Source organism: Rhynchophorus ferrugineus, unplaced genomic scaffold, assembly GCF_030347505.1.
Source record: "Rhynchophorus ferrugineus isolate W39M unplaced genomic scaffold, kcgeb_rfMv2 rfM3, whole genome shotgun sequence".
Lineage (NCBI taxonomy): Eukaryota > Metazoa > Arthropoda > Insecta > Coleoptera > Curculionidae > Rhynchophorus > Rhynchophorus ferrugineus.
Genome location: NW_027472582.1, coordinates 30,770,695 through 30,782,413, shown reverse-complemented (window position 1 = coordinate 30,782,413; position 11,719 = coordinate 30,770,695). Strand labels below are relative to the sequence as shown.

The following is an 11,719-nucleotide window of genomic DNA, read 5'->3' as shown; positions in this document are numbered from 1 at the left end:
CTTATATATTTAAAAGAACTACTCAACATCAAGGTAAGTAGATACTTTCTTTTTGGTGAATCCAGAATTTTATCGTTTCTCTAATTCGGAAGATTTTAGTTATAGTTATCATACCAATATTCAGTCCAGCTGCAATACAATAAAGGTATTTCCTATAATAAGCTGAATTGCTTAATATTTAACAGTATCAATACTTACCTCTCTAACTCATTTTACTAGTAATAACGGGCCCCCATTACCTCAAAGTATCTATATCGAGAGTCAAGGGGAGACGTAATATGTTTCTGACTAATTAATTATTGGGCCTCGACATTTTCAATCAGAGTATTTACAAATATTGAACAGCGATTTTAAATTTATCAGAATCATCAGTTAGTATCAAAATAACGTTTGCCGGTTTATAACTCCTTATCACTCATATGTGAAGAATAGTGTAGGCATTTGACAACCGAACGACTTTTGCAGGCTAATTCGGTTACATGACCGAACATATCATATTAGGCACATCAGGCATATTGTCTGGTATTAAAATGAATTTACAAAATGCAATAGGCAATACATTATACATCTTGATGACGTTAGTTCAATGCTACATTGGATAGGCTATATAGGTTAATATTTATTGAAATTGGTTAGTTTATTCTTTATTTTTATATTTAATCGATTCTTTTGATTTGACTTCTTTGATTTTTTTTAGATGATTTTAATATTTCTTAGTCATATTGTGTTTATGGTTACATAAAGCTGTATATATTCTTGTTTTCAGGTCGATATAATGTCACAGGGGATCTTGTATATACTTGTTTCTTTTAGCGGACCCTTTTTAGCTTTGGTATTAGGCAGCGCCTGGACTCCCTGTGTGGCTTGAATATAAATGTAATATTGTGTTATTTCAGTGTCCCTGTTCAATGGGGTATTCCCTGAATAAGTAGAAGCAAACCTTGTCAGTCTTATATTCTGTTTTGATAACATGTTAGCATAGCATCTTATTGCTTATTTCCATATCTCTCAAGCTGTAGCGATTTTCAAGCTGTATCCAGGAAGAACACATACGAAGTTATATAAGGGATCTGGTTCATATAAATTTTAAAAAACAGGAATACATACATTTTTGATTTAGTGATGGTGTGCCATAGCATGAACGTCTGTTTATGCGCCTTTCGTCAGAATAAAACATCTAAGACAGAAATCTCGGAGATATTCTCTGTCTCTATAGTGGTCTAGGTCAGATGATAGTTGATTGAGTTGTTGTATTCTATAGGTTCGAATGATAAAAGTGTCGTCCACATATCTTATTCAAGTAAAAGGTTTTAGTGAGATGCTGGCTAGTGCCTTGTTTTCAAAATTTTTAATAAATATGTTAGCTATGTTAGTAGATATGGTAGAATCCCAGATTTTTGTTCATAAAACTTTTGTTAGCACTGTAACTATGCGAATAAAAGAAACTGTTTTATGAGAGCCTGGTTATTTCTTGCTATTTTTCGATTATTTCTAGTCTCATTGATGAAGCCTTTAATGAAAAATTAACAAAGATGTCCCCTCAATTATTTCAATGTTCCCTGGAAAGAAGCAATTCCTGATGACTCTACAATCACTCTACAATTTGATCATTTTGTTATTAACGATTTTATACATTTGCGAGTATATATATAAGTCAATGAAGTAAAGATAACTAAAATATAATTTTTTAGATACCTCCTATAAAATATATATATTTCTATACATGTTATCAGTAACTGATATTCAACATCTTTATCATATTTTTACGTTGTATATATACTTTTGACTGATAATGTACGATAGTAGGCGTATTAGTGTGCTATGTTTAAATTTAATTTTTGTTAGTGATTAGTATATTAAGATTAAAATTTTGTAATGGAAGTTAGAACATCTAACAATAAGTCTGTGTTTTACGACGTCGATTTAAATAAACAAGAAGACACTAGACCAAAAAGCGCCATTAGCAGATTTCAAAGTTTCAAGGATAGCTTTAAAATTAAACGCAGGCATCATACTGTCGCTATTGGCAGCAAAGATATAGTGAAAGCCAGTATATCTTCTCCAATAAAAGTAGAAACCGCAGCAGATTTATCACAGCGACGTACTTACAGTGAAAATGCTATCGCTTGTTGCCCTTTTGATATAAGTGGTTATGGACAGTTTTTGATGATGGATGAATTTGTGGTGAAAAAGGCTCAAAAACGAACATTAATGGTATTTTTGTTTGAAAAAATTATGATTTTTACCTCAGTAAGTACTATTAAATTTGATTTAGTTTTAGAATATTTTAAAATTTCGTTATATATGGTTTAAAGAACTGGCTACTCGCTGTGTGTATCTATATCTATATTTATATATTGCTTGTTATTATATTTTATCATTTTATTGATTTTATTATTATATTATATTTTAGTAAATTAGCAGTATCTTGCGGTAAAAATATTCTCTCAAAGACATCAGAACACTTATAATATACACTATTTACTTTTTATGTGAGGAAAAAGACTTGGAGTGTGTATAGTACACTCGCTAATCAAAAAAAACTATCAACGATATTGTATTTTGGGATTTGGTTCGTATAAGCAGTGACCTAATTGTTATTATTAGATCACTTTGATATCGCAGTTACAATCATGTCTCATCACGCCTGCCTTGATAATACATTCACTATTATTTTTTCACTTCAAAAACCTTTTTTTTTACCACTTACATATTTGCATAACGCACCAAACATTATCTTATTTATAAATTAACTGAGCTGAAATTTTTTGTCAGATTAAACTTAAATGCAATACAATAGAAAATAATTTAGGTGCTATTAATAGGGTGGTGTGATAAGTATTTAGCCTACAAAAAAAAACAAAAATTTTGGAAATGTGGCGATTTTTTTTTAACGCAGTGTCCTTTTAGCTTGATACACTTGACCCAACGAAGTTCCAACTCCTTTAACGCATTTGAAAAATACGTTTCCTTGAGGTCCACAACGCGGGCCTCTGTCACAGCAATTCGACTTTTATTTCTGCCCGGTGAGTGACCTTTTCAAGTTCGGAAAAGAAAGAAGTCACACTGGGACATGGTTGTCATAGTTTCCGTCAAGGGCGTTTCTAGTTTTTTTCGTTTTTCTCGGATTTTTTCTGCAATTCGGTCCAATAATTCGGCATAGCACAGCCCTGCGAGCACTTTGCTCTAGTCCAGGTAGTCAATGTAGATTACGACCTGTGAATTCCAAAAAACTGTGAACATTATATTTTCAGCGGATAGGCCGATTCGCCGGCTGAAGTCCACTGTTTCGACTGTTTTTTGGTCTCTAGTGTATACCAGTAGATTTTTGTTCTGTCGACGGTCACAAAACAACGCAGAAACTCCTTAAAATTACATTAAACGGCGTAAAATACTGTTCTGAAGTGATCCCACGGTTGCGCTTCTTGTCCGGAGTGATCAAACGCGGCTATAAACAAACTACATCACACCGACAGCTTTCTCATGCCCAAAATTTAATGCAGGATATGACCCACATGGTCTTTTGCTGTGTTCCAATACGAGATTGTGGATTTTTCTGATGTTATCCTCTGTGGTATCACGAAAATGATAGCTTTGGGGCGTGGATAGTTAAAGACTGACGTGCTGCCACTCTGAAACTCGTTAAACCAATATTTTACGGTCTCCATCGAAGGAGAAGAGTTGCCGTACACAGCATCGAAGCGCTCTTTGATTTCGCTGCATGATTTCCCTTCCAAAATCAAGAATCGGATCACCGACCGAAACTTTATTTATGTTTTGAAAGTCATTCTTTAAATACAGGGTTTGTCGATTTTCATGTTGGAATATTTTTTATCAGTGTGCTATGGGGCATTGTTGAAAATAATAAATAATGGTTCCCGCAAATTCTTTAACAATTGATTTCCGTACCAGACCGAAAAAACATTCTGGTTAATTTCTTCACGGTAGTCGCGATTGGAGGAAATTACTCGATTGGCTAATAAACCATTCCTGTTTTCGGCATGACGAATGATAGAGGTACAGTATGAAGTTATTAAAAAATATTATGCCTAACAAAATCTAATCAACTGTTATTTTAATATTTACCTTTTTCCATTAAATTTTGTTATTTTTACACTTTTCCTATTAGCGTCTTACCAAGAGTGCAAGAGCTGTATATCTCCAAGTTTTCTATGCGTACTTCCCAGACAAACAGTTTTTTTATATATATTTTAAAGTTTCCTTTTACCAACTATGGGTTTATCTGGACTGGGCCTAAAGTTTAACGTGGGCTCAGAACCACGGTCCTCATCATTAAGCCTACCGACTGGCGAGTGACCAACTTTAAAAATCATCCCAGAAGACATGCGGTCTTACCCAGCCTGGTTACTGGCGTGACTGGGATCATTTTCCTTGTCGGATTTTACACTCTTGCCTAAAACATTCACAAATTTTAAACAATCAGAAACATAAATTTACGACCACGCCCCAGCAGGATTCGAATCCGCGGCTATCGCAACCGTAGGAGGATCGTCCATCACGTAAAGGACATCACCTTTACCACTGCGCCACCAAGCCGGCTGACAAACAGTTTTATCTGAAATAATTATATCAACTTATGTCTATATCGAGAAAACTACTCACTGTTTTTATATATTCCGTAAATTTTATCTTGAATAATGTCAAGGTGATCTTGATTAATTGCCCGCTTCGTACAGTAAGGCTTACTTTTCTCAGTGAATACATCATTATAATGTTTATCATTTTTTATGTTATAATTTTAATCACAGTCTCTATACGAACATTCGATGATGCTGTAATGCTCTAAATCTTTTCCTAATAAAAACCCCAGCAACTGAATATTTAATAATATTAATAATTACATATTTAACGCATTTTATTGACAATAGGGAACCTCCATTACTTCGCTTCTCTTCAAAATATTAGATTTTTTACATTTTCAACCACAGTAATCACAAACGTTAGGTAGCGGTTTCAAAATGATCGAAAAAAGCAATATTCCAAAACAACTTTAGACTAATGTTTCAAAGAATTTTGCAGACATTTCACAACCGGGAGAATTTTATAGACTGATTCGGTTACATGTTCGAAGGCATCAGACCGCATTGTATCTCCTTACAACTGGATCAAAATGAGAAGTAAAAGTACTGTCTAATTTTAAAACGAATATATTAGTCGCCATAGGTAATACGTCCAAGGCCGCAATAACGTTGAGCTCACTCTATCCACTCACATGTAAATTAACATTATTAAATAAAGTAAATTATGAATTTCTTCTCCGATTCAAACTACTAACAAGGAATATTATTTAAGTATTATGCCTAGAGTCTTAAGAGTTATTGTTTTCTAACTCTCAAGAGGCAATTATAGTTTCTCCAAAATAGCAGTGAACTAACGTTATCTCAATTTATGACGTCAAAACGGTGCAATGTTGCCGGATCTGATTCTGCATCTGGTGCAATGTTACCGCGTCAGAATCTGGTGGGGGAAGGAGGGGAAATAGAGGGAAAACCTCAAATTTCAAAGGCACGTATAAAGTTTTCACATATTTTTTTATCTACAATAATCAGATATTTGTGCATAACATTATTGCTGAACTGATGTAACGGAAGACCGGAAATCGCTCAGTGCAAAAGCCACTCGTTTGCTTTTTAAACACTAACTATATCATATGAGCAGCTGTACAAATATTGCACGCAACTGCTTTTATGGTGTAGTGTTAGAGCGTGGGGGCGAGGACTTTTTGTTGTTATTCTAATTTGGTTAGAATATTTGTCAAATCATTCTGTCAAATAATAAAATAACTGTATAATTTAATGTGTAAATATCTAACACTAAAAAGAGAAAATGAAATATTTTTAACAAAAAAATTGAACCTACTTCAAGAAATAAAAAAACTCATTAAATATTAAAACTTAGATTTTTAACACAAAAATAAACGTTTTAAAATATAATACGTACATAATAATCTTGGTAATAAATAAATAAAAATAAACAACAACCTTATTTAACCTTTATAAAACCTATAAGTGATCAGTTGGTAGTGGTTAAAATAAAATTGTAAATCGAAAAATAGGTTTAGGTAAGTATCAAGCTAAACTGTGTGTATATGTTGGAATAATATAAAATATGTGTAGATAGGTTAAATAAGCTTTTCGTTTATTTTTATTTAGTTATTACAACGATTATTATGTACATATTTTATTTTAAAAGTTGGATTATTTGCTTTCCTTCTTTCCTTACTTGTTTATTGAAGTCCGTTAAATTTTTCCTTAAAAACATTTTTAGCTACGATTTATAACAACATACAAATATAAATAATATAATGAAACAAAAATGTTATAAAATATAATATATTTTAATACTATAATACAAATCTAATTCGTATATATGAAGAACTTGAACTACAGTTAATTAAACAGTTAAAATAGTTTGCCAGTTAGGGTGATTTTATTATATTTATATTGAAGTGCTTTCTAAACTATGTATGGTATCCTTTGAAGTTTTAAACCGCTTAATTAATAATTGTACATCAACATGTGAAATCATACTGATATCACCGTAGATTCCTTAGTTTCTTCTGTCTAGCTCTATATATTTTCTTTGATAAAATTAGACTTAGTCACTGCATTTTTTGCCTAATCCACTGGATATATCTGCAAAACATTTAGTATTCATTCTTTCTTTTTACATTTCAATCAAATTCTTATATATATTCTGAATAATTACACATATATCTGTGCACATAAATCTTTTACACTCTAGGATACGATTTTCTACGGTTATCCTATATTAATTATATACTCACCTTTAGTTGTTTCCACTCTCATCATCTATTTTTGGTATTGACAGTATTTAATTCCAGGAGGTTTCATTCAAACACTATCACATTCTAACCCACTATTCAAGTCAATAACTAAGCTGTTAATTTCCAATCTAAGACTATATAGTTTACAATTCCACCATTTGTAAATGTGTTCTTCTGCGTGTCTGATGTAGTTTATCCAAACAGAATAGTGTTATTGAAGATAATCCTTTCCACATATTCCAATATGTCTTATCTGTTTATCTTTCTCGATCTGCAGATCTACTGTAGTAATTCTTTGCCACAGCCCATAAAAATTCTATTTAATTGAATATGCAGTTATAGGGAGGAAGGCGTTACATTTCGTGGCCATATTATTCAGCCAGTTAATCTACCGTGTAACCTTTTTCAGGTATATTTCTAAAACAGTAAATGACATAAAACATAATTCAACATATTATTTATATTTACTATGTGCCAATTAGTATCTTCAAAACTTAAGCTATGTTTTTAATGCAATCCCTAATTACAGCTTTTGCCAACCAGTTTTTGGGATCTTTTTGCCGGATTCCTATTCCTAGCACAAAGAACAAAGTTTCTGCAATGAATTATTAAAACATATTATGATTTACAAAATAATCAAATATTATTCTAACTCATTCCATCAACTTTTGTTTTCTTTACACATTTTTTATTAGCGTCTTGCCAAGGGTGACAAATTGTTCCATTTTGAAATACCTATGTCTGTACATAAATTTAAATAACAAGTCTCCCTTAATTTTGTTATATGGTTTTAAACATTATAATCTCGTAAAAGCGACGCTTGAAAGTTGCAATGGACTTCTTCGTGAAATATCTTTATACTATTTAAATCCTCTTTCCTAACAGTGTTTGGAATGATGACTTATATACCTCAAAGTGCTGCATATCACCATCAAAGTTTTCTATGGATACTTTCCAAACTATAAATTTCCTGTGAAACACTTGTATTAATTTATGTTTACTAGAAATTTTCATACATTTTATAAATTTAATCTTTAAGAGTTTTTCTTTAATTTGAGATATTTTAGTTATAGTGCCCATATTAATATTTAGTGCAGCTGTAACCCAATAAAAATATTTCCAATAAAAACTCCACTGACTGACTATCTATTGGGCCTCGGCATTTCCAACCAGAGTATTAAAATTATTAATCAGCGATTTGTAGTTTATCAAATCAAGAAAAATACCAAAACAACGTTTGCCGCTTTATAGCCTCTTATTATCACTAATATTTTGAAGAACCTTGCAGACATTTCACAACCCAACCACATTTGCAGGCTGATTGAGTTACATGTTTGAAATCAGGTAGCATTTTATCTGTTTTTAACTGGAATTCAATGACCAGAAAAATATTGTCTGGAATAGAGACTGCAATAGACAATATATTATAGAAATTAATAATCTGAGTTCACTGCTACTTTGGCTAAACTCTCAACTCTTTCACTCTGAAATTTCAATCTTGATTATTTTTCATTAAAAAAATATTTCACATCACCTCGCAACCCCTTAGACATATAATTTAGGGGTTGGGAAAATGGGTTTGGAAAAAAAGCTTCTGTGATATTTTTTTGAGAAGGCCAGTCCAGAAAACCAATTCAATAATTAATTCGAAAATTGCGATGGGAATTACTTTAAAGCATAAATAACTGGTTTTTATTTCAAAGGATTTACTATTTGTTTGATCGCGGCACTGTAATATGATTAGGATTATTATATCATAAATTAGAACCATTAGTAAATAATTCGAGATTAAATGCGTCTTTTTGTTTTTTTACAGAGAGAATCGTCTCATGATTGTTACTATTTTAAAGACAGCATTCGACTGGATGAATTGTGTATCGTACCAACCCATGAAAAAAATGTTTTAATTTTAAAGAACCACTACAGCAGTGCGAAATTCCACAAAGATATAATGGTAAAGTTGCAAACTCCTTCTGAATATATTAAAGTTCGATGGAAAGAGGCAATAGAGAAATGCTTATGGGCACAATTTATAAAAGCTAAAGAAGAGAGTGAAAAGTCCAAGAAGCAATAAGAGGTTATATTTTTTTACTTCAAACTGAGTTTTTTTTCAGAATTTCTTTGCGAGTGTATTTTAATATAAATATATGTATCAATTAATAAACTCTTCAGAACAAACATATTTTTTATGTACATACGTGTAGAAATTCTCATGTCCATAAGATGACTAATATTGTTCTAAGTTTATTTGTTAAATTGCTACTAAAGGGCATCAAGGATGAATCACATTCTATACCCTCGGATTACTATGACAGCATTATTTCTATGCGTCGATATTCGTCATAATAACGATCACAGTATTTCCGCTTGATACAGTGCGATGGAAAACACAACTGCGTTGAATGCTTTGTTTTAATTTTAATTATATTCACTCAAATAGCAATCGTTAGTCTGCAGACACTGTGCGTTCGAGTATAATCGTAATTGCCCTTCGGGTATAATCGTGTACTCATGGCCGATTAATTTTTTTACAATTAGATTACAATTACAATTAGGTTAGACTTCTGATAATAAAAGTTGTCTGCTGTTTCATAATTTTTTCTATGTTCATTATTGTAGGATGCGTGTTTACTAGTGGGTATTAGATCAGTGATTGAATATTAATCATGTCTGAAGAAGGAAAGAAGGACATTTTAAATTAACTACTTGGTTAGTTGATTTTTAATTAAAAAATATGGAAATTTTATTGAAGAATGTTGATGAACAATTTTGTTAGAATATTTGGGGTTAACCTTGTTTTTATGTCAGTTATGAACTAATTCAGTTGTAAAAATAACTTATTGGTGCTGACTAAATTGGTAGAATTAAATACAAGTAAATGTATGCTATACAAAATCAAAACAGTGAATTTAAAGGTGATGGCAAAGGTAACATTTTAATCTAATTTTATTTAAATATGTTTTTTAATTGAGGCATTGATATAGTTACACAATTAGGCTACTATATAACCACTCCATTGTTTGTAGTAATAACGTAAATAGATTGATCATAAACGACATGAAGACCAATAAATTTGTCAAATTGTAAACATGAATGGAAACAATATTGAAGTAATATGTATATAGACTTATATATATATAGACTAGATACCATTTTATATATGCAAGACATACAATATAATTTTTTAAGAACTTTTGCTTACATACACTATTACTTCTGCTGCTTCTTCACTGTTAGCCTTGAATAAATAATGGCATTAAATAAATCATAATACCTAATTACTAACACCGAAGTTATTTTCAATTTGCTTACTAGAATGACTATCCACGAATCTTTTTAGTTGTTTTTAATGTATTAAAGCAATTAAATTATTAGTCAAGACATCACTGTACAAAAGATGAACTCATTACCTATTTTATTTTAAATAGAAAGGACCTTTAGAGTAGTAGCCGTTAGATCATTATGGTGTCGTTGACAATATTATGTGTTTTTATGAAACGATTTGTCATCTCTTGTCAGCACATTTATCCTTAGATTATTATTCTCTACCACCCTAGCATTCTGCAAAATCCTATCAACAGTTACCCCTGCAGTAAATTGATCTTTGAGTCTATTCTCTTCGGCTTTTGTCAATTTTTTGTAACAAATTTCATATTTATGCCCCACATGTGTCTTAGTATATTAGATGTCATTGCTAAAACATACAACGACTAAAATATAGTTCTAATTTTTACTAGTCACTGCAATTTTTGTTATTCTTGACGGACAAACTCCATTAATGAATTGACTGCCTCTAGCTGGAGGCTAACGTACTATAGATATATTTTCATAACGTTAGTTGAAATAATGGATTATACCCAGGAATAATTTCTTGCAGAATTGACGCACTAAATTCTCTCCATAAATATTATATTCATTTTAATAAGTTTATTCAAAATAATTTTAACAAAATAAATCAAAATATCAAGGGATACTTACTTTTGGACTTCGATTTTTAAAACCAATTGTTATGGCTTTTATTATTAAAAATGTGCTCTCAGCGACCTATCCCACTCGGAGGCAGCATCAAAAATGGCGATTGCCCTGCAATAATCCCCCATTGTAAATTCCGATTTTACCCGAACGCACAGGGTCTATGGTTTAACGAATACTCACTCAAATAGTTTGAGCACAAATCGAAAATGGTTTTTTAGAAGATATAGTATCCCTGTAGAAAAGCGGAGGATATTTTTATCATACATAACTCCTTAACACCACCTTGTATATTGTAATAATTTTACACTTTTATAACTATTGTATAGTTGGTCATTGTATATTTATAACCATTAGGTAAAAATTTATTGTATTATTTAGTATAAGTATATCAATATGTAGTTTTGCCTGTTGTAAAATAAAACACAATAAAATATTTTTTATGATTTTCTCTATTTTACTAACCCAGTTTAAAAAGAGCTTGATGTTAATTAAACACATAAAAACAGAAAAGCCAAATAAAATTGTAATCAATAAGTTATGTTAAAATGTCTATATCATAAAGTTAAATATCTATCAACAACATAACTTTCAAGTAGCATGTTGATTTAAGTAGAACGGAAATCATTATAAACCCACATAAGTGTAACATAAAAGTGATTGGTTTCGATTCGTCAACAACCTTCTTTTTAAAAAATCAATAATCAAAAATGAATGAGCCATCGATATTTAATAAATCAATTTAGTTCTAATCGTCCTCATTCAGTGTTTGGAGAAATGAAAGAGAAATTTATGGGATCTCTAACGAAAAGGCAAATCTATTATTATTCAATATCAATACACTTATTCGAATTATCTTTTCATTAATAGATTTCGTCAGGGTAGAAACGCGAGAGAATTTCAAAAATGCAGTTAATGTATGTTTGCTGATTTCTCCAT

At 31.1% G+C, this 11,719-nt stretch overlaps 1 protein-coding gene across 1 annotated transcript; it reads left to right on the top strand.

Moving 5' to 3' along the window:
- Window positions 1–1,781: 1,781 nt before the first annotated feature.
- Window positions 1,782–11,226, top strand: LOC143194087 (uncharacterized). Its single transcript, XM_076400652.1, has 2 exons — window positions 1,782–2,250; window positions 8,625–11,226. Exons 1-2 carry the CDS (start codon window positions 1,876–1,878, stop codon window positions 8,880–8,882), a joined length of 633 nt encoding a protein of 210 aa, XP_076256767.1. The 5' UTR covers window positions 1,782–1,875; the 3' UTR covers window positions 8,883–11,226.
- Window positions 11,227–11,719: the final 493 nt, after the last annotated feature.